General features: G+C 36.0%; 1 protein-coding gene across 1 annotated transcript in view; it reads left to right on the forward strand.

Annotated features, from left to right (window-relative positions):
* The window catches only part of LOC114147836 (ephrin type-A receptor 6), a 188,103-nt gene that overhangs the window by 142,773 nt on the left and 20,874 nt on the right, over positions 1-24,456 (forward strand). The window contains exons 6-10 of the mRNA XM_028022512.1: positions 370-494; positions 3,393-3,555; positions 7,472-7,580; positions 19,244-19,314; positions 24,289-24,414. Coding sequence (XP_027878313.1) covers positions 370-494; positions 3,393-3,555; positions 7,472-7,580; positions 19,244-19,314; positions 24,289-24,414 — 594 coding nt within the window. The remainder of the gene's footprint in view (positions 1-369; positions 495-3,392; positions 3,556-7,471; positions 7,581-19,243; positions 19,315-24,288; positions 24,415-24,456) is intronic.

Genomic DNA, 24,456 nt, shown 5'->3' on the forward strand with positions numbered 1-24,456 from the left:
CTTACGGATATTGAATAAACAACAATACTATCTCATTGGTGTCTCTTACTAGCTCTGATCTTTGGATGTATTCTCCATCTACCATTACATTGATGGAGCAAACAGAGAAATGCCAAAAAATAGTGTTTCCTTCTGAATTTTGTGTTTTAAGTTTTTGTTTGATGAGGCTGACTTATTAAAGTAGATAGGTGAATTCATTAGACTGTTAAATAAATTCATTTTTGCAGCCAATATTTGCTGATCTCACTCACGCTCTGTGTACGCTTTCTACACAACAGCCCCGACACGCAGCCTTAGAAAGTTTTATCACCAATGTCAATAGAGTCAGCACACAATAAATTATGTCTGCTTGGTGTGTTTACTGAACAGGTCCATCTCTGGTGGGAGCTGTAAAGAAGGACTGGGCTTCTCCAAACAGCATCGCTCTCTCCTGGCAGCAGCCCGAAGAAACAATACTTCCCATTATTGACTATGAAGTCAAATATTATGAAAAGGTAGACTGTCACACTTCTTTTGCATGACTATTGCCGTGACTTATCCCTTCCTTATGAAATGTTTCTGATAAAGATGTTAAAAAAAGACATTTCTTGTCTTGTCACTTGAATGTGCAGTGAAATTTGACTCCTCACAATAACAGTCCTTAAGAAACTCACGTCTTGCTCTTGCTGACTGATGTTTTCATCTAGTTTGCTAAATTGCTAAGCTAATGGTGGCATGTTTTCACGTTCTTGATACAAGTCTCTGGTAATTTACCTTAAATATGGTTATGAATATTATTCTCCTGCTTCATAAACCTAGTGTTTTGCACTTGTAGTGTTTAAGCTGCGCGCTGAGCAACCTTTCATAATACTGACAGCTCTCTTTTCACATGATGCAACAGCCATTACTACCTTTCACTGTGAATGTCAGCATAAAAGGTGAAAATCATACCGAATGTATAAAATAAATTCCAACTTTCTAGGAGAAACACATTAACGCACACTACCAATGATTTGTTATAGTTTTTAAAGTGTGTATACACAAATTGGGTGTAATTTTCTTATCTTTATTTGATGCAGAAGTGAAAATCACTGACATTCTCACAATAACATGTATCCATAGCTAAGCGTCCTGAGTCAGAGATCAGGAAAGTATTGAAAGTATTGCTATACTTGACAATATTTTCTTCTTTTTTAAAATATATAAACATCAGTTGAGTTTAACATTATAACCACTGACTGATAAAGTGAAAAACACAGAGTACCTCTTCATCATGGCCTTTGTTACCTGCAAGGAACAATTTTTGTTCTCATGTGCTAGAAGAAAGAGAAATGGAAAGCACAATTATTTGAGAAAAGTTCATTTCCAAACTGAAACAGCTAAGCAATTGGGTCATTATTTAAAACTGCTGCTCTTCTGGGCTCTTCCCAGTCTGCAGTGGTCAGTATCTATCAAAAGTGGCCCAATGAAAATGCAGTGGTGAGTAAGTGACAGGGTCATGGGTGGGCATGGCTCATTGGTACATGTAATCCCGTCCAAAAAGCAAGCCACTGCAGCCACTGCTCAAGCTGCTAAAGAAGATAATGCTGGTGCCGAAAGATTTTTTTTTCTTTTTGTGCATAAAAATGTCCCGTTCTGCAGCTAAACAGGGTTGAAAAACTCCAGACCAGTCAGCCTCTTTAAGCAGAATAGCTCCCTTCACCACCAAGCAAACATTGAAAAAAGTAGCAGTAGTTTAACTTGAAGTTTTAGGTTTCCAAATTCCTTAGATTTATTTCCAATCCCAAATTTTTGTGTGGATCCATTAAGACTACACCTTGAATGCTGCATTCAATAAAACCTAAACTACACTTTATTGAATTAACAACCAATTCACAATGGTGTAAACCAATCTTTAAGATGTATTAACATTTACAAACACAAATTACCAATAATAACTAAGCAACGATAATCATGTAAATGTTCTTAGTATGGAAAATTAAGGGCTTCTTGCGAAACATTGAGGTCCTTACATGACCTAAAGGTCAAATTCAATTTAAAAGTGTGATCCAGACTTTGATTAGTTTTTACAAGCCTATTTATGGCTTCACATTTTCTTTGAGATGGTTCAAGGAATGACTTCTTAGACCTTGTTTCAACACTCAGCTGTCACATTCCCCAAATTGATGCCTAGCACTCTAAAAATTCAAATGATTAATCACTACTGTGCAGCAAAAGGTTAAAGGACTTCAAAGTACGCTCTGCAATTTTCTTACTTAATAATGTAAGTAATAAATGGCATTTATATAAACAGTGGAAATAGTACCAGCGGTACCTAAATGAGGGCTGAACTGCCAGATTATTGCTTGAAGGATTATTTGAAATTTAGATCAAAGTTTGACTGTAAAAGGCATTCTGGAGAATTTGAAAGGATGTGAAGTTGTGATGTCCTGCTTTGATTCTGCATCTCAACAAACAGAAAACATTTTCTATCTGCTCATCATAAATCAATTGAAACATCCACTAATTAACCCATACAAAAATATTCTATTAACAATTAGCCAAGTCATTTACTAAACATTAAGGACTGAGTTGTACACATAGATGGAAGACAAGAGCCTCTTTGAACATTTCAGAAAATCAGCTAATCATCAACACAAACATGGCATAATTATGTCATGTTTTTTAGTGCATAGAGGTGAAGAAAATGGTTTCTTCTAGAGCATATGTACAAGCCGTATTGTACGCATATTTCTAAAAGTTCAAGCTGTAGTTTTTGACATAACTTTCACAATGACTGATGTCAGAATCCTTAAAAAAATAATGAATATTCTTCAGTGCATGCAAAACTTATAGCTACATAAATCTCCAACTCATATAAACTCATGCTTATAAAAGAGTGTTTACAAGTAGTACCAATACACATTTCTGAAGGTTTTTTTTTCCTGTCGTTGTTTTCAATATGTTAATATATGTGTAAAATATTGCCTAGAGGTCTAATGAAATGTGTCATCTTCCATTTCATGTCTCTCGAATGTCTTCTACTTAGCTATTCACAGCAACAGTTATTATGCAGAACATCTGGTAAAGTGTTTGTAATACAGTTTTGTGAGGAAATTATCTCTTCGCTGTCATTTTGTGTTCCCAAAAGGGATCAGAAAGCGAGCTTGAATGCAGCCTAGAAGGCACTTCTTGTTGCCACTCCCTCATTCAACATCTGTCACCGAGCTGCGGTGAATGTGACAGTAATTTGACAAAACTGTTTACCGTGATTTTGATTAGGGTAAACGTCGCTCTAAAAGACCAGGGATTGTGGAAAAGGGCCTAATTTAAACTGATAAAATCGCCCTAAAACTGCATTCATATCTGGTCAAAACTGGTTCTTATTTGCTGAAATAAATATTTGTTATTCTTGCTCCACTTTTTCCTTTCAGGAACAAGAGCAGTTGAGCTACTCGTCAACACACACCAGAGCTCCCAGTGTGATCGTCTCGGGTTTAAAACCAGCAACCTGGTACATCTTCAGCGTTCGTACCCGGACAGCTGGTGGATTCAGCTCCTACTCACCAAAATATGAATACCAAACTACAGGTGACTGTGAGTACTCACTATTTGCTGCAAATATTAAAATGTAAACCTCTTCATGGTGCTGCTTTCTGTTCATTGGTTGTCTCAAACACAGACCTTTTTTGCAACAACACTATTGAAAGGTAAAATTTGGAGAAATTATTATTTAAAACATCCATCGCCCCTATTGCTAGCTCTTTTTGGACAATAAAAAGTTGGTCAAAGCTTTGACTAAAATTGCCATTCTCTGACAATGCTTGACTAAAATCTCAGCTTTGCTGTTTTTTGTCATTTCCTCTTTTTATTCCATAGTCAGGAATATGAGGTTCTTGCTGTAGACAGCAGCTCAGAGTCAAATAAAGCTCATGTTGCCTGGAGGAGCATCCAGGGAAGCTCACAGCCTGAAGGTCACAAATAAACAAATATTTATACAAATGCACTTGTACTGTACAGGTGCTATCACGAAGCAAATGTAACTGTTTCAACACAATGTGGGAAAGATGCTGAGCAAAGAAAACAGTTTGGTATTATTCTAACTGGTTACTATAAATGTGTAACCATAAATTTTACCAAATAATTTTTGTCTAGTTTCTAGTGCAAACATCTTTGTACACTTGAAATAAGACAAACTTCCTTAAAGGTAACTTTTCCGCAAGATGTGGAACATATCAAACAAGTGTCTATGTTTTGCTAAAAAGTTATTTGTAAGTTAGTTTTGTTTTATTTCAAGTGTACTGAGATATTTTACCAAAATACTCGGTAAGATTTTGTGTTTTTGCAGTGTGTTGATGAATATAGCGTAAAATAATAACAATGTTATTTTACACAAGCAGTACAAAATAACATTGTATGAAGGAAGAAATGATAACAAAAAATAAATAAATTCAATAAAGCACAATCTTTGCTGATCTCTGCTGCAAAATCTACAGCAGAGGTCAGCAACGCTGGTCCTGGACTGCCACTGTCCTGCAGGAATGCAACTTTTTGTTACATTCCTCCTCTAACCAACTTCAATCAGAAGGCTGATGCTTCTTCTTGCTGTATCCAGGTCAGGAAGTTTTGCAAAAGGTCATTAACTTTTCATTTAATTCAGATGTGTTGGAGCAAAGATGCATCCAGCAGGACACTGCCACTGGTACTGCAGGACTGAAGTTTCAGACCTTTGATCTACATTTTTGTTAATTTTCATGTATAAACTAGAGCCACTGCAGCACAGCTAGCTGCTACAGCAAGATTACAATAAAATACATTTTACATAATCTATCCTCTAAATTAAAAAAGACAGCCTAAAACCACGGTACGCACAAACATGCAGTGAATGGAGTCTATTCTCAGCATTTGTTGTCAAGCCATCCATCCATCCATCCATCCATCCATCCATCCATAAGCCTTTCTAGAAGTGTGAAGCTGAAGGAAGTAGAAGGGGACAATGAAACACAGCTGGTCTGTAAACGGCGACGTATATGATGATTTATCAACTGTAGTGTTATTAACATCCCACCAGACAGTTATGTGTCAAGCACTTATATCTCTAGGAATCTATCTAGTTCATTCTTCTACTAACTTCCCTAGAAGTCTCCTTCAGTTTACAGTAAGGATGTCAAACTCCAGTCCTTGAAGGCCAGTGTCCTGCAAGTTTTGAATATGTTCCAACTCCAACCCGTCTATATGAAAACATTTATCTTCTGATGTACTTAAGATCCACAGAGTCCTGCTAATTACCCAATTATGTAAATCAGGTGTTTCGACACAGTTGAGCCCTCGAGGACTGGAGTCTGACACCTGTGGTTGAGGGAAAGTAAGAATTTTTTTAACTATCAGAAACATTAGAGAATACAAACAGAAACCAAACTTTGAATAATTAAATTGTTTTTGGATGAATATACTGTATTTTGTTGTAAGAGCCTCACCTGCTTCTGATACAAACTTGGCACAAGTTTGTTTCCAGTATCAAAATGTAACAAGCTTTTTTTAACATTAAGGTTTTAAAACCATACCTTCAGTTTGTTTATGTCATTTTGATGAGAAGCTACTGCCCCTCCCTCACCTGTTGCTGCCAGCTAGCTAGCTGAAAGAACGCTACTACACTTTTCCTTCACTTAAAACATACATAAATGAGTTAAAATGTTTTCTTTAGCAAACAGCACAGACCGAGAATGAATGTTATTGGTCATTTTATAATTGTAACAAATAATGTAGCATACTATTTTATCTCCAAATGTGGTGATATAATGATAACTCTGTATTTTTACTCACTCTAATCATATTATAACTAAGTGGCACATGCTTAATACTAAGACATGCTAATTGTCAACCCATTTGCTATTTATTTTTAACAAAGTGGGAAAAAAATGTTAAAAAACTAAAAACACCAATGTTTTTTGGGAGTATCTTTTAAAAGAAAGCCAGCAAGTAGAAAATCAGTTACAAAAATTGAAGTAAAAGATGCAGAAGGGACAGAAATTTTCCTACAAATATTGTCAAACAGATGATTTTTTTAAACAAATCTGTGCATACAATTTACAAAAATACAAAAACTTCCTGCACAGAAAATCATTTGCAAAACTGCAGATTTCTACACTGACTCTCATTTTTTAGTTTTGCTTACTTTCACCTGGTGAAGCTCAAATATTTGATTTCTTGTTCATAAACTAAAGCTCAGTTTTAAAGGCAAAAGGATGTTAAGAATTTTTCTACTTCTCACTAAGGGGTTTTTCTTTTCACAGCTAAAAACCCTGGATGTTCTGGAGAGTGAATTTAATTTAGCGTAATTCTTTAAACCACAGAAACTAATAACTAAATACAGTCATCAAGGGAAACTGACGCTACTCCTTTTCTGTTCAGTGTGTTTTGAATCACAGCGTTCCTTGTATGTTTTTGTCAGTCGTAGCTTTATTACATGCTCATAAAGTACAAAGGTCCAGCTGCCCTTTTATGTTGGGTCAGGTTTTATTGAGAAAGAGGTGATTTGGCTTCACAGTGGCCCTCTGCTTCCAAAGCTGCAGAGTTTGGCCTTATCTGCAGATCAGAGGCTGCACGGCCAAGCCTTTGTACTGCCTGGCCTTTTATCTAAAAGGGGAGGCAGGTTTGGCCCCTGCCGCTCTCTCCCTCTCTGTCAGTCTGTCTGTCTGTCCACCTGCCAGTCAGTGTCGCTACACTCGTTTTTTTTTTTCCAGCTGCATGTGTTTCTGTCACTTCTTTCTTTGTCTTTATCTCCTTTGTCTTTCGCTTGTCATCTGTTTTTGCTGCGTCGCCCCTCTTTGACTGGACCTCATTCCAGCACTGTCAATCTAATGCATCTGTTCAGATGTGAAAAGTGTGTTAAGCTGAGATCTGTCATTTGTGGTCCGACCATCATCACTTTCACTCATCCTCTCCCAGGGTGCTGTGTAATTATTTTTATTAAGTGAAAGGGACACATTTCATACACATGCTTTCCATGCTCTTGGCATTACACCTACATACACCCACACAAGCCTTAATCACCATGCTCCACCATCTCTAATTTATATTCATTAAGCGTGAAATATTATAGAAATAAGTTTGGTAATAGCAATCATCTTTCAATTATCTGGGATTCGTTAGCCTTCTGACAAGACACAGAAAAGGGAAAATCATGAATATCAAATGGGCCCAATTTTAACAAATCATCATGGACTAAATCACAATTTCATGAATGAATAAAATTAATTAACCAGCAGCAGGCAAATGAATCATTCCAAATAAGAAAAGCTGACAGTTTTTTTTAGGACAAAGAGCTGATCAAACATCTCTCAATAATATCTGCTCATCAAACGAATGTGAACGGTGTTCGCGTGCTGCATTGAATTTTAAAAAAATCTTATTTCTTCTGTTTCCTTTGTTTTTTTATTTACTTGTTCTTTCCTAAACGTCTCATTTATCTCTCTGTTAACCCTTTTTTTTCCTGCTTTTTCCAAACCTTCAGCTTCTGACATGGCTTCTGATCAGGGCCAGGTGTTGGTCATTGTAACAGCAGCAGTCGGTGGTTTCACCCTTCTCATCATCCTCACGCTCTTCCTCCTCATCACTGGAAGGTAAGATCAATAACAAGCCTTAATTTATGCTAAAGAAACTACGAGTGTCAAACAATGTGTTTCTGATATAAAAGCTTGGAAACTGTTTTTATTTTTTTACAAACTTGTATGGAGAAATTATTCACTTTTGGTTCAGTTTATATATTGATTGTTTCTTTGGTTTTGCATACAAACTCTTGCAAAAACAATTTATAGTCCTTGAATTTTTTATTCAAGAAAAACAAGTATGCATTTAATTGAAATTGTATAAGATAAATTAGTTCTGCGCCCTTCATGAAATAGTGGAAGGAGGAAGATCAATCAATCAATCAATCAGTCTTATTTGTATCATTAGGTAGATCTGGTTACAGTAAGGTGAGTTAGCTTTGTTGCCAGACAAGAAACTTTAACTTTTGCCTGGATTTTTAAGTCATGTTGGAAAAAGCATCAAATCTTCTTTTGAAATTTTAACATTCAACGCCTTCTTAAACATTTCCAATGGATAAAGAGCAAAAACTTTTTTTAAAACTGTCTTTGGAGCAAGAGCACATATTTAGCTAACACCTACTGTATGTCTCAATACTGTGCACTGCTATGCTTCTGTGTCCTGAACTCGGCTTCAGATGTAAACCTAAAATAAAATATAATGTAGATTATATTGTGTAATATTGCATTACATCAATTCCACAGCTTTCAATGCCTCTACTCTAAGAAGAAAGTGTATTAATTTATAGTGCAGTAAGCAGACAGCACAGGTACATAAACCTTGCAAGAGAAGAGAGGTAAATCTGTCAAAACACATCCAAGCGCATTCACACTCTTGCACATACAACCAATCTGTTTTCATCTATGTGAAGATGCGATGTGCAACTGTGTGAGGGGGGAAATCAACATTTCTCTCACTTTGTTTCAGAGGTGTGATGTGAAGGTATGGTGACTAAATAATGTGCCATTTCAGTCTGAACAGCTTGGACAAAAATAAATGGAATACCATCAACTCAAACATAGTTTTTCATATGATTTGCATTTTTTTTATTTCTTACATTTTAAGCGTGGAGCGTAATCTGCAGAGTATTAAAATGCAGGAAAATATGCATTTACGGATGTAATTATAGTAAAATCTGTTGCATGATTCAACAACAAACCAAAATATATTAAAAACCATTTGTTCAAACAAATAAAAGCAAAAGAAATATAATGATTTGCTCATCTTATCAACCACGGAAGATTTTCTTTTCTCTGCTGAACCAAAACCCATTTTAAAAAAAACAGGAGGCAAACTTACAAAAAATGGAAATAAAAGTAGAAGAATAATCTTTGTTTCCAGTTCCCAAAATTATAGCAAGCTTTTCTATTCTCTGATTGTACCAACTCACTAAAATTACACCACAGGGCTGTTCATTCTTTTCATTACTTTTCTTATAATATGCAAACCATTCTGCACCGGACCCTCATTAGAGAGATAATATTTCAGCAGCGATTGCATGAGACATTTTTTCATTTTCTCTGGAGAAACAGCAGAATCAGAGATGTGTCAATCAAGCCTTTAGAAGAGATCTAATCATGTAAAGAGAGCGAAAACACCTGTGTGGGTGGTAAAAAGGTTTGCCAGGGTCTCCAGATTTAGAACATGTTCAGATTGTCGAACATTCAATATTCAACATGATTCAATACTGGCGCATATGAATATTTAACATAATGAGGTCAATTCTAAGAACCCTTTCCTACCTTGTGAAAATTCCTAACAACTATTCAGTTTTATAAATGTTTGTAACTTTTTTTAACAAAAGTTGGTTATGAAAAACCACTAAATCACTGGATTATTGAAACTTTTTCCTTTTCTTAAAGCCAGAGGTTGACTTCCATTCATCATGGTTATGAATGTTGTATTAAATTTGAGCTTCAAATATTTTTTCAAACCAACCAGGATGGACGGTTCGTGCAGTTAACAGCTTTAATGAACTTTAAAAATAATAATTTTGTGTAAATTTTAGCAGCTTATGTTCTTTTTGAAATCATCAAGAAGCTTCTGACATAATTTGTAGTTGACCACTCTTCTTAGCAAAAGTTGTAAAATGTATTTGAATTAATTGGTTGACTTTACATTAAGATTTTGAAATTATGACATTATCAGTATGTGGAACAATAAAAAAACAAGTATGAATACTGACAAAAATAATAATAATGAAAAACAGGTAAATACAGACATACGATGATCAATTAATAGTCATTAATTATGACTATTAATATTAATGTAATTCATATCACCATTGTTGCTCACACACTCTCACACACACACGGTTAATAATACTCACTCTTTAAAACACAATACTTTGTTTCTTTTTTATTGTTCTGTGATAATATTTTTAGTTTTAGTTTTTTTGTCATGTATTTTCTACTTTGATATTAAATACATTTCTATTAAATAATGAAAAAAAGATTTTGTTGGTAGTTCTGCAGTTAAGCCATCTGCTTTCACAATGCGCTACTGCTATTAAGTTAAAAAAAAAAAGACCCACAGCATGATACTTCCACTACCACGTTTGATAATTGGTACGTGTTTATTTGGTTGGACTTCTCCGAATATCCAAAAAGCAAATTTTTTTCTGTCATTTAACCTTAAAAAGCTTTAATTAAGCAGATATTTGACTTGTCGGAAGATGCTAATTGATTTTAATGCAAGAGCATTTTTCTCTGCACTACACTTACAAATACGTCATGCATGAAATGTGACCCCAACTCAAACAGAAGTGAAAAAACAATTTAATTAGGACTAAACTGTGACTTCTTTAAACTGTCTTCTTATGCATGAAGGGATTCCTTTGTACAGGTACATCTCAGTAAATTAGAATACTCATTTTAATTCAGTACCTGGGCAGATTTTTTGCCTCTTGCAAATGAGATTTAGTTCTTAATCTGGTTTCGACCTGGTTAAATAAGGTAATTAATACAAAATATTGGTCTATTTAACACTATTTGATATATTTAAAGTACTGTATTTTTGTCTGTCTGCAAACTGCACACTCAATACTTGGTCTGGGCTACGTTTAGAAGAATTACTACATCAATGGTGCATAATATGGTGGCAATTAGTATGAGTTGCTAAGGAAGGCCAGGTTGCATCGTCTGTCTTGTTGTCTGTTGCTGCTCATCTTCCATTTCACTCCATAGATTCCCAACCCTTTCTTAGGTAGGTTGGATTTTATTCCTCTCCACTTTTCCTTCAGGAATCAGCAAAAGTCCAGTCCCTGTCTTTGCTTCAGGAGTGGCTTATCCTCTCTCTCACAAATTCTTGAGCAGGCTTTGCTTCACAAGGCTGCAGTTATCCTTGTTACTTTTGCTGCCTTTTGCGTTTTACTTTCTAGTTAACTTTTTTTATCAGTATGCGTATCGCAGCACTTTGTGAACAGCTTCTGACTTGCTGTACTTGTGGAGGAAATCTGTGATGGTCGACTGGTTAATTGTCAAGTTAGTAATAAGGCCCATAATTGTGTACTCCATAAAATGACCATAACATAACATTTACACTAAAAATGTATTTGTGTAATGTCCTATTACAGCAATGTAGCAGGAAACAGTGGATATCCGCATTAACAATAGCAATTAGCTGTAAGTCATAATATTTAGAAGATGTAAATCCATAAAATGTCTATAAGTACATCTCAAAAACTCAAAAAGAATATTACAAAAACGTCCAGGGATTTATTCATTTTGCGTGAATTTCCACGATAATTCTCAAGAAGCTGGAGGGATTAATTGATATAATTTGGCAGTAAACAGATAAAAGCTGCATTGATTTGTTTGATAACATAAAATTTAAGCACACTTAGTATTTAATCGAGTTTATTGAGTTTGACACGTGACAACAAACAAGCTGGCAAATAAACTTGCTGGCAGATAATCTCTTAAAAAATTCCAAAGTTTTTGTTGATACTTGAAGTTGCAATAAAATAAAATTTCGCACCCCTTTGTAGTTTAATACCAGACTGAATTCATCACATCTCAGTTTCTAACCTGTGTTGATTTTTTTAGTGTCTGACTAAAAGTGTGAATTTCCTCTAAGAGTTTATATTTACTGGCTTACCCATTAAACCATCTGTCTACAGAAGTGCTATTTACTAAAGCCTAACCTTTGAAAAACAAATTCCGAGTATTTTTTTTTACCACAGAAGGATATATAATTACTATTGGAAACGTGTATAATTGTTTTAGCTCTGATGTGGATTTAATGAATTGTAAATTTTGCAATCAAAACCTATTTGTTGTTGGTAAGATTGAAAAAACTACATAATTGTAATTATTCAGCTTTACAGCCAGTCCTTGCACTGATTTTTTTATTTTTTTAAATGCACCATCAATGTGTGTTTACTTAAGTAAGACTTCACACATGCAGATGCAACAGCTAGAGTCAATGCTGCAGGCTTCTTTTGCAGTATACCTTTTTATTTTTATTTTTTTTAACTGAATCCTTCTAAAAGCAGCGTCAGTATTTGGAGTGTTATTCAACTCGCTCACCGTCTCTCATTGCTGCAATCCCTCTGCCCTGTGTGGGAGGGACTTGTACTCAGTTTTAGAAAAGCTTCAAATGTCGTTTTGCTGCCAGAGACAGATGAGAGCTTTCACTCATCCGGCCCTGAAACGGAGCAAGAAGAGGAGCTGAGGAACGCTTTCCACCTGAAAAAAAAAACACCTCTGTTTATATCTATTTATGTGAAATGTAGAGTGCAAACTTATATCAGAGCAAAGGTGCCACAGTTGTAAAGATGCAGGCAAGGAGAGGAGGTTTACATAATGTACTGGGTTTGCTCAGAATTATGTCAGTCCCTGTAAGTGCTTTTGTTCCTTTCATGTCTTCTCCGGTTGTCCTTCCTTTTGTGCCCTTGGTTGCTACAGCAGCTGTGAAAGATAAGAGGCCAAGTGAAAAGTAGTTTGACTTGCACTGATGCTTTGATTAGGTCCCTGAGCCTGTTTGTTTTACCGAGCTCTGCAGGCTTGCACAGAACAAGCCAATATGTACTGTAGCAGTGCTAGGCAGGCCAGAGAACGCAGAGAGATGCCAAACTCTTTGAGTGTGATTGCTGTCTTTGTACGTGTGTGTGAGGCCTCTTTACAAAATGAAACCCAGTGAGACAGAGACGGATAAAGAGGATCAGTGGTGAGGACTGGAAACGACTGATAAAGGCACATGCCACCAATTCTTTAATGAACAGCTTGACCCCATCAGCAGAGGTCAACGGTTGCTTTCCAAATCCCCTTCTTGTCCTCTCAGCCTGTGGTTATCGGATCTGTCTATCAGTGTCCAGAATCCCACAAACTTCACTTAGCCAAAACCCAATCTGGCAACCTATGGCCCGTGGCCCCTCTGACATCTACTCTAATATGGCAACCCGGATTATGCTAAGTCCTCAAAGGCGAGGCAGCCCACATGTGATGCTGTGGCCACACGCACAATCATGCAAGAAGTTCTTCAGACACTTTGTGTAGATTTTCACCTCTGACCTTTTCTATCACTGCAAAAACCAAACCTTACTGAGTACTTTTGGTCTCGTTTCTACACATAAAAAAAGACAAAACTAACTTTCAAGTAACTTTTCAACACGAGATAAAAGCTTAGATTTAGTCAATAATCTCTTAATATTGATGAAAAAGTATTAGTTCTAAGTTAAACAATCTGCCAGTGAAACAAATCCTTTTTTCCATATTATAACTTATAATAACATGTCATTATACAGCTCTAGAATAAAATTAAGACCACTTAAAATGATCAGTTTCTCTGATTTTACTTTTTATAGTTATATGTTGAAGTAAACTGAACATTGTTCTTTTATTCTATGTACTACTGACAACATGTCTTCGAAATTTCAAGCAAAAATCTTGTATTTATTTGCAGAAAATGAGAAATGGTGAAAATAACAAAAAGATGCATTGCTTTTAGACCTCAGGAAGAGTTTAGAAATCAATATTTGGTGGAATAACCAGGAGGTTTTCAATCAGTGGGCTCTTATTTTTTTCCAGAGCTGTATATATGGGAACTTATATTTTCTCATATTACTATATGAGAAAATATCTTGTTATAATATGGCAGATTATTTCACTTCTAAGTACTTTTTCATCATATTAAGGAATCATTGACTTAAACTCCAATATCTTGTTGCACAGTTACTTGTAAGTTGGTTTTGTCTTATTTTACGTTTATTAAGATATTTTCACCAGAAACCAGATCAAACATACTTGGTAAGATTTTGTGTTTTTGCTGTGATAGAAAAGGTTAGGGGTGAAAATGTACACATTGTGTGAGATGGAAAAACTCTTACAAGCTTTATGCAATGCTCAAAGTTACATCTTTTTCACGACCCTCCATGTTCTCTGTGTTTCATAAATCTGCTTTTTTTTTTTTAAAGTTATGTTTTCATTGTTTGATCATTATAAAACATAATGTATCTTGATCCAGAACACTTACTGAAAACGATTAGTTTCTTCAGACTTTACAGATAAATCATCTCCATATAAGTTATTCTATTCTCAGTCATTTTTTGTGAACATATGAAGTTTATTGGATCAATATTTTACTGAAATCTCACCAGCAGAACCGCATGTCTGCACCGACACAGCTGACCTCTGTCCGTCCGCTCGTCCCCAGCAGGACAGCAGCGCGTTCGGTCTGGATCACAGTGATGTGAATCCTCAGAGCTGCGGGAGAGGCAGGCCTGTCTGCAGCAGTGACAGTGAAGACAGGGCTCTCCACTGAAGTGCCAGTGTCACAGTGGGATCTGTCTGTTTCTGTTTCTGTCCCGTCTCTGTTGGGTGTTGGGTCAACCCTCTGGACTGTTGTCTCCTACTTGGCTGCCATTCATTTGAACGATGTCTTCAGTGATTTGTTATGTTATTCCCATTGGGGAGAAACCCCATTGAACTACAAAAAAATCAACTCAGAGTTAATACCACTGTCAGCAATGGTTTGTGTTTTTAAAGTTTATTTCTATGAGCCCTTATTGAATAAATACTAAAACTTGAAATGCATTGACCCGTCTTTACTAGAAAAAGAAAGACAAATTGGCAAAGTTAACTTTTTAACGATCAACTAAAAGTGAAACTTAGATCCTCCTTATACAAAACAGGCTGTAGAATTATATGTTCTATCTAATAAATGATGAAATATGAGAAGTTTTATTAGGAGATCCACTTGTGGGAGTGAGCGTCCCTCATGCACATGGTCATTAATTAAGTCCTCTACTTGCAAAATACATTTTAAAATTCATCAGTGATACGGCCTCAGAGAGAGGGCTCAAAGCACCTTTCATTCTTTATACTATTATTTTCCATCTCACTGCCTTCCTGCAGCACTGCCACCTCCACTTCTCACAGCTATAAATACTTTATTCGACCTGCCATGTTCAAACGAAGGCATTGCGCAACCTTTAGTTAACAGGAAGCCACGTCTGAATAACAAAAATGTTTTCTTTCCTCACCTTAAAAGCTGTAACTTAGCTTAATGTCAAACTGAAACAGATATTCTTTAAACCACAGGTCGCCAAATTTGAGGTTTGACTCTATTGTGGGTCATAAATCACAAAGTGTGGTGTTTTAAAATAAGTCGATGATCACTTTTTAAGAAGTGGTTGTACTTTCTACTGCAGCAAAAAAAAAAACTAAATTTAACACAATTTCAGTAAAGCATAAAAGTGTTTTAATAGCAGCAGATTGGTTGAACTTCACAGAAACATTCAGTGATATCAAGGCATAGTGTGACTGCTGCACCTCGTCAGTTTAGCTAAATAACCTCTTAACTTTATTCTAATGCAGAGCACAGTTTGCTATTTTTGCTGTTATTTTAATCTATTAGAATCTGAGTGTCTTATTTTTCAGAACTACATTTTTGTTCTTACACTTTACATTTTTCTTTATTTTCTTATTTTTACTGTTGTCGCCATCTTTGTCACTTTGCTGCTGTTGCACCTGAATTTCCCCAGTGAGGGACAATAAGGGATATTTCTATGCTATCATATTTTAATACTTTCATTATGTGTGTAAAATTGTTTTTGGCTTTTTTCTTCATATAAAACTATTTGTCTACCTACCAAGAAACTCATTTAATTTGATTATCTTTATACTAGTTTTGTTACCATATGAGAAATGTTTAAGTTGGGAATTATATTTGTCATATGACAATAATAATAATTATTATTATTATTTGGAGTTGCATTCCACACAGACACAAAACATATTTTGTATTTTTCTTCCTATTTTACTGTACATTTGTTCTTTTTATCTTATATTTTTTTTATGCATCTGTATAATTAATTACACTAAACACATTAAGATAGACATTTTTCAATATTTATATAAGACACAATCTGACTGAATTCCACAGTTGATCATAAAATAAATAAACTACCTTTTACATTAGTCACTATGGCTTTAATTTCAACCCTCTGTTCAATGATTGTTGATTATTCTGTGTTGCGATTGCAGCTTTCAAGGTAGACAGATGAAAGAAGCTCAAAACTCTGAGACTCCAAAGAGTCCAGTGATACTAAATATGTCATGACTGATTACAGTGAAAAAATTTTAAATATCAATACAAAGTTGATATTTTTTTACCTCAAGGTCCACAACATCTGTGTTAAATGATTGGCACTATTAACTTTGACGCCAGTGAGTTTATGGCAGTTACTGATCTTTGGTATAAAAATAAAGCAATCATGTGCCTCATTCACTTTCACATCTCTGTGAATATTAGTCCAGTAACATCCCTTTTTATCTTTTAGCTGCTTGTTTCATGTTTTTTGGGGAAAAAAATACCTTTTTTTTCTAGCAGTCAGATTGCGATGTGCTTAAATCAGCTGAACTGAGGTTGCATCTAAACCATTTAGCATCTTTTCAGCTGAATTAAGACTATTTTTGCACCACTGAATCCAAAAATGACATCCATTTTTCTCAATCAGGTCAGGTTTTAATTCTGATTTGATTTACAGAAATCCGATATTCTGACTGAATTGATGACATTTTTGCGACACTATCAGTTCATTTCCGTTAATATTTCTCATCCAAAAAAAGGTTTCAGGAGAAAAAAAATATTTCCTAACAGAGCGTATTAATTAAATGTTACAAACTTGGATTTCTGTAAATTCAGTAATAAACACCTGTAAGGGTAAATTGTACATGTAAATTGAATATTACGTCTTCATTGTGCAACATGAATTTCCATTTCTTGGCACGCCTCGTGTGTGTTCAGCAGCAATCAGCCATCATGGCTGCATCCCAAACTAATATGTAGGTTAGTTCAGAAAGTTGACCTGATTGAGCAAAATCAATGTGATTTCTGGATTCAATGCATCAAAATTACCCCAAAACAGTTTTTTAAAAAACTCAATTTTTTGGCTGTTGACCAGTGTAATTACTGTTAATGTAATGCAGTAGCTACTTTATTCAGCTACTGACTCAGTGAAGTAGCTGAGAGAAAAAACATAGTACAGTGGTACTATGTTTTTTCTCTCAGCTACTTCACTGAGTCAGTAGCTGAATAAAGTAGCTACTGCCTGATTAAAGTCAGTAGCTACTTATGACATTGATTATAACATTAATCAATGTCATACATTTCATTATGACACTGATTAATTTGAAATTTGAGAGGCCTTCACTTCACGTTGGTGCTAAAACGAAAGGCTTTGGTAAAAATTCATCTGCAATTGGATCTCCTTCCAGACAACAACCCTCCACTCAAAACATAAGCAAAGAATGAATAAAAAAAACTGAACATTTCAAACTGTTTACAAGCCTTTAAACCACACGAGAGAATAAGGTAAGCTTGCTTCTGCAAGCTTTTGCAGCGGTGTTTTATTGCAAACAACTCTCAATAGGCTATTCAGAGTTTTATAGACAACATTTCAGCTGTGACTTACATTGCAGCCTTTATATCCGGCACCTTTCTGCAAACATGACTCATGCAGGGCACTTTTTGCTTTCTCCCATTTTAATTTCAGAGCAAGGATCTATTTGAATCAAATCTTCTGAGATCCTTTACAGATGCTGCCATCTAATCTTGTGGTTTTTCAGACTTTCCTTGGCAGCCGCTTTCTGTTTGTTGCTTCCTCGGTCTCTCAGTGCCCAGATAAACACCTCTAGCTCTCGCACACAGGAGGACGAGACAGCTTGTGCACAGTTACATATTTTCAATAAAAGTGTGCTCTGACAACATGACAGTCTTTGTCATTGTTCCTTGTGGGTAGGAGTGTGGGTGTTTGTGTTTATCAAGCTTTGAGATGTTTGGTTTGCATTATCTGAAAATTGTTGAAAATGTAAAGCTCTACCTTTTGTTTGCTTTTTTTAGGATAAAGTTGAATGTGATTTTTGTTCAGATACGAAACTACACTGGTTGTATTCCATCACATTATGCTGTCTGATTCTGCCTGAAAATATATTTTTAGTAGGAAATACAGTATGTGATATACTATATAGTGATGTGTGTTATGAATGTACAGCTTATTTGCCTCTGAGATGTACTGTATTAATGATCCCCCAATTACTTCGACTTGTTCACATCAGGTATTTTTTTTTACTTTTACTCCTCTCTAACACATTTTGGTGTGAGCTTGTTACTGCAGCTCTAAATCTACACCTGTACTGTATGGTTGAGTGTGTCACTTTAAAAAAATGAAGGCAAATTATTGATAGTCTTTGTCATGACTCTTTAAGGTTTTTGCTTCTTTCTGCTTTATGATTTGAAGTGGAGATAAAAAAAAAAAGTGCTAATACACAATCTGGAAAAGTCTGTACTTGTCTGTAAATATCATCCAGGTCTGGTTAAGTATAGAGAAATAAGAGAGTATGAAAAAATTTTTGAATATCCAAACTCTGTTACGTTTTACAACTAAGAGCTGTAACTATGTGTTCAACGATCTGTCTTATTTTTTAGTTTGACATCCATCCAACCATCCATCCATCCATAAATCCATAAATGTGTGGAAACACTGCTAACATCCTCGTCTTTGTTGCAGAAACCTGTCACACATTGGCAACTTGCTTTGTTACATTTTTAGAGCAACAGTCAGCGACTCCAGACCTTTATGCCTCTGTCCCACAACTTCTAGTTGCAACTATTCTCCAACATGCCTGAATCAAAAGGCTGATTTATCTCCTTGGCATGATGGCATGTTTTGCAAAAGATTGGTAATTAACCATCCATTCATTTCAGGTGAGTTGGAGCAGGTATGCATCCAAAATGTTGCAGAGTTATTGCACTTGAAGACTGGAGTTGCAGTCTGCTCTTTAACAAAGGTGCCCATAGTGACTCAAATGACTGGATGATGGTTGTTATGCATTGGCATATAATTCACCTAATAAGGAATCCCCTTCAGTATTGTTAGGAACAGTTATGACTTCAGCAGGAGAAAGTAATAGTTGTTATTTTTGACCTGCTCTATCCTAAGGCATATCACAGCCTGACATTTTAGAGGTGTTAACAGAAGTAAAACAGAAAGAAAGTGTAGATTTATGTTTTCCTGCTCATTAGAAAGGTGTCTGATGTATTATTTCTCTGTTTGGGACAAGAATGGATCCTGTTTGATACCAACACTTAGTCTGAATTTACAGTTTGTTGATGGCATTGCTTCTTTTTTATCATTTAACACATCATTTATAATTTCCTCAACTCTTTTTCTTCTTTCAAATTGTCTGTTTTTCAGGTGTCAGTGGTACTTCAAGGCCAAGATGACCTCAGAGGACAAACGACGGACCGACTATCAGAATGGACTTGGTAAATCAATTTGCCCACCTCATAGTTTTGATTTTTAATTTGGATGGTTAATCTTTTGGTGAGACGCTGTGAAAGGACATCTGCCTGGTGAGGATTTAGCTTTCTGTGATGTGCCACTGCGGTCTGCCAGTAAACAGAAAGCAAAAGAGCTGAGAGACATTCAGTGAGTCACATTTAGTATCTAGCCACATGCTCTTTTCTTTGCATTCAATATGCAAAGAGCATGGATCACTTCCCATGTGGATCTGGTCCTCTGCATAGTAAGTTCATGTATGACTGAGTTCAAAATGGGATTCTTTTTCAAGGAAGAAATGTTTTCTTCTTCAAGTGCTGCAGGAAATGATTTATTCTTAACTTGCATTTACTACTATTTTCTTTTTCTTTAAAACTCAACTTTTTATTGCTGCCACCAAGAGTGGCTTGCAAAAGTATTCATACTTCTTGAACTTTATTACAAAGTAGCTTAGATTTGGAAGTAAATTAAAGCACAATTTTATTCATCTGCCTCTACTGCAATACCCCCAAATAAAATCCAGTAGAAAAAACTCATTTAGAAGTCAAAGATTAATCCAAGTAACACACCTGACAGGTCAAGGATAAAGTTGTGAGGAAGTTTGAAGTTGGTCTTGATTATGAAATAATCTCAAAAGCTCTTAAAAATTCACAGAAAACAGTTTTAAGATACATAAAATGTTTCCCACTTTATTTTCCAAATGCTTCTGGTAAAGAAAAAAATTAAACCCAGAGTTTTACTTTATTAAAAAATATATATTTAAATATACTTTTATATATATATGTGTGTGTGTGTATATATATATATATATATATATATTTTTGTTTTTTTTTTTTTTTTTTTTTTTTTTTTTTTTTACATATTTGTTAAATCTATGTCAAGATGGTATGATTTGTACCACTCCCAGTCAATTACAACCAATGAGAGCCCAGTAGAAGGTCTTAGCGCTGTCAATCATGCAGTATGCACTGCTAAATATACTAATGGCAGACAAACAACTTGCCATTCCAGGAAAACTGTTCATCAGTAGCTATGCTAACTAGCTTTGGCATTCACGACACACTCTAATGTCAGGTATAAGCTGTAGCGTAGCACAGAGTCAGGGAGCGTGTCTGATCAGTTCATACTTGAGGGTGATTGACAGCGCTAGGACAATCCTCCTGCCTCTGATTGGTTGTTTCTGACTGAGTGGTATATATCTCTAGTTAGCACTGGGAGAAGGCAGAAATTTAGATTTTTTCTCCATAGATTATCTGTCTTATACCAAACTGTCACAACAAAATGATAGTTTTAGCAAATAAGTTAAAAAAAACTTTTTTATAGAAGTTAGATACCATAGCTTTAAACACTGTAGTTAAATCATGATTTAATTAGCTGGTTGAACAATGTCTGAAAATGAAATGTGTGATGCAATTGCCCACCTACCAGGACACGGTTGGTGTCCACCTAAACCAACAAGAGGATTATTCAGAGAAGCAGCCTAGAAATCATGGCAGGTCCAGCTGCAGAAATACACAGCTGTGGTGGGAAAATGCATCAACACGACACCAATTACCTGTTTAAGACACAACAAACCTGGCCTTTATGGATGAATGGCAAAAAGACATCAATAGTTGAAAGAAAGACTGAAGATGATGTGCTTAAAGTCATGCAGGAGACACGGCAAACGTGGAAAAATGAGACAAAAATCTAACTTTTTTACCTACAACTAGAATGGACATTTCCACTCCTGAGGACGTGTGTTTTAGATGTTCCCCTACTTAAACACAGCTGAATCAAATGGACAGGTAATTAGCAGGCTGCTGCAGAACCTGGTGGGAGGCTTAGGAGATAAGTGAGCTACTTGATTCAGGAGGGCTGTTGCAGCAACAAATCTTAACACCCAGGGTACAAGCTCTCAAGGAGTGCACGCCAAATATGTTGTAGTGAAAGATGGAGGTCGATGCTTGTAATTTTCTTCAAGAACAGCAGTGAAGTTGGTCAGAGGTGACGGGAAGATGAATTGGGTTCAACACAAGATAAGAAGAATCCTTAAGAAAAATCTGCTATAAAAGACATAAGAGTGTCTTGATGCTCCCTTTCTTCAGAACCATGGTCCTAAACAAAAAATGCTGCGATGAAGCAGGTTAAAATCTGGTTTCTCCAACTCCATTTCTCCAGGACATCCAATTTTATACATGTTATATAACACCCTTGAATTTAAAAGAAGCTTATTATGCTTACTTGAACAGGTTAGGTCAGGTCTGTGAGCTTTACAAACCAAGACAATGAGATTTTTTGTCCGTTCAGTTCTGGAGAGGGGGGGTTAGCTGTTTTAGGGCCTCTTGTCGCATTACATCCAAATAAGTTGCTGCTGGCCACGACCACTAACTCAACATTTACATTCGCACATGAAAATGGCTGCAAACAGATGTGCAATTATACAACCGTACATCTTTGAAAAGCAGAAGTGGGGCCTCCTGCACAACCAACAAGAATGCAGCAAGTTGTTTCTGGATGGTAAACAGAGCACTTGTCTTTGCCAGCAGCCAGCAATACACCATGTTCCAAATTATTACGCAAATTGGATTTAAGTGTCATAAAGATAACATTTTTTGTTGTGCTATTAAATTTATTGATGGTATTGTGTACCAGGGCTCTTTGAAGGAGGTGGTGGAGTTATTTTTTGGGCCAAAATCATGGGGAGAGACCCTTTCAGTGTCCCTGAAGGTGTGAAAATGACCTCAGCAAAGTACACTGCTCAAAAAAATAAAGGGAACACTTAAACAGGTGTTTAACACTTAAAGTGTTCCCTTTATTTTTTTGAGCAGTATATATGGACTTTCTGACTGAGCACTTTCTTTCTTTCATGATTTAAAAAGAAGAGCCATACCTTCTGTTGCAAAATCATCTTCATGACATGGTGCATGACAATGCACCATCTCATGCTGCAAGGAATACCACTGTGTCATTGGCTGCTATGGGCATAAAATGGAAGAAACTCATGGTGTGGTCACCGTCCTCCTCTGACCTCAACCCTATTGAGAACCTTTGGAGTTTCCTCAAGCAGAAGATCTGAGGGTGGAATGCAGTTCATATCAAACCAGCAGCTCTGGGAAGATTTTCTGACATCCTGCAAAGAAATTCAAGCAGAAACTTTCCACAAACTCACAAGTTCAATGGAAGCAAGAATTGTGCAGGTGATATCAAAGAAGGGGTTCAATGTTAACATGTAACTCGGTCTGTTAAGATGTTTTTGATTGAAATAGCTTTTGATTTTAAGTGACCACTTAATGCTGCACATTCATAGAATAACCGTTTGCAGTTCTTTATAATCCATAAAATGTTTAGAAAATCTGCTGTGCATAATAATTTGGAACAATGCATTTGAGTTTTTTATTTTTGAAAAAAATACTGCTCTCATGGGGAGCTTTGTGATTTATACTGTAATAGTTCATGACTTGAAAATTATACTGGCCATCATTTGCATTGACCATTTTTTAAAAATTTGAGAAAATATCACTTGCATAATAATTTGGAACACGGTGTAAAAGTTGCTGACCAAATGTGCTGGAGTTCCACTTGGGTTGCTAGATAACAGGGCAATGCCTGCTGATTTGTAACATTACATTCAGAAGGTTTTTGAAATAGCTCATTTTCCAAACATGAATGTATTACCACAAAATGACTTGATGTTTTTGTCTTTTAAGCGATTGAGCTGTTTTTAGAAGCAGTATAACCCAATGGAAAACATGAAATGTCCACATTAGATCTTTAAAGACCAAAAAGTTAATATTCAGGCTGTAGATTGTTTCCATCCAACTGAGCTTCAACTATTTTATTCTCCTTTTACTTAGAAGAATATTTATTTCACATTTCCAACTGTGATTACATTGAAATCACACGTTTCAGATTTTTATTTGAAAAAAAGGGTAAGAATTATTGCTTCATAACGCAGTCAAGCACTTTTGTGAGCCCAATTTTACTTTCCTCAATTTTTAAAGTTACTGTGAATAACAAATCATTACAGTTATGCAAAACTTTGTGTTTGATCCATGGAATCCCAATAAAGAACATTGATGTGTGATGTAAAGTAACAAAATTTTAAAGGTCTTAAGGGTACGAATGCTTTTTCAATTCAATATGTGTTTGAGAGTAGAGAGAAGGGTAAAAATAGGAGCAAAGTCAGAGAAGGGAAAAACACAAGGTTAAAGATACAAAGAAAAGGGTAACTTGTTTCAAAGTCAGCACATCACAGAACAAAGAGGAATGGGGAATATTTTAAGATTTGAGGCCAGAGAGCAAGGGACTTAAAAAACAGCAAGAAAAAAATGTCAACTAAATTTTTTGCTGTACCACAGAGGTTTCATTTTTCAACAATAATTCACACTTTTTTAAAAAAAAGATAGCATGTCTCTCAACTGCCCCTAGTTGAGATTGAGTGCAACGTTGATGCAGATGCTTTAAGAGAAACTCGGGAGCTTGTGAGATTTTTCTCCATGCGCCTGATTGTTGTTTTTAGTTTGTTGATACTGTATTGATCCCTAAAAGGAGAACAACAACAACTTCTTTCAAGGGCCTGCTCTCCTGTGGGAGGTTGGGATCAAGGCCTGAACAGCAGCAGGCAGTAAAAAAAATTTACCTGTTTGCTCAAGGACACTTCATCAGGGCGGCTGGTTGATTGAAACAAAGTGAAAAACTTGTGCCAAGTTAAATGACTGGCTCAGCGCTCAGGGTGCTGCCCTGCTGCTTTTCAGCAAAAAGGCCTGTGCTCTGAAGAGAAGATATCGAACAGTGTACTGTAGCTGGAGCCCCTGCCTCTCCTGATCAATAGCAATGGTTAAATGTGTCTCTTTGTGTCTGAAATGTTTCTCTCAAGAGTGGCTAAGTCATCGTTTAGTTTCATACCATGATCCCATAGTTCATAAAGGCAAAATTAGATATTGAAAATATATAATTCTACTTCGCCTTTTCCCCAACAGTCCCTTTTCCAGGAATAAAGACATATGTGGACCCCGACACATACGAGGATCCCACACAGGCCGTCCATGAATTCACTAAAGAAATCGACCCGTCCAGGATCCGCATTGAGAGGGTGATCGGAGCAGGTACAAGCACACGCCTACACGCGCTTCACACTCATCTGACGC

Source organism: Xiphophorus couchianus, chromosome 7, assembly GCF_001444195.1.
Source record: "Xiphophorus couchianus chromosome 7, X_couchianus-1.0, whole genome shotgun sequence".
Taxonomy (NCBI): Eukaryota; Metazoa; Chordata; class Actinopteri; order Cyprinodontiformes; family Poeciliidae; genus Xiphophorus; species Xiphophorus couchianus.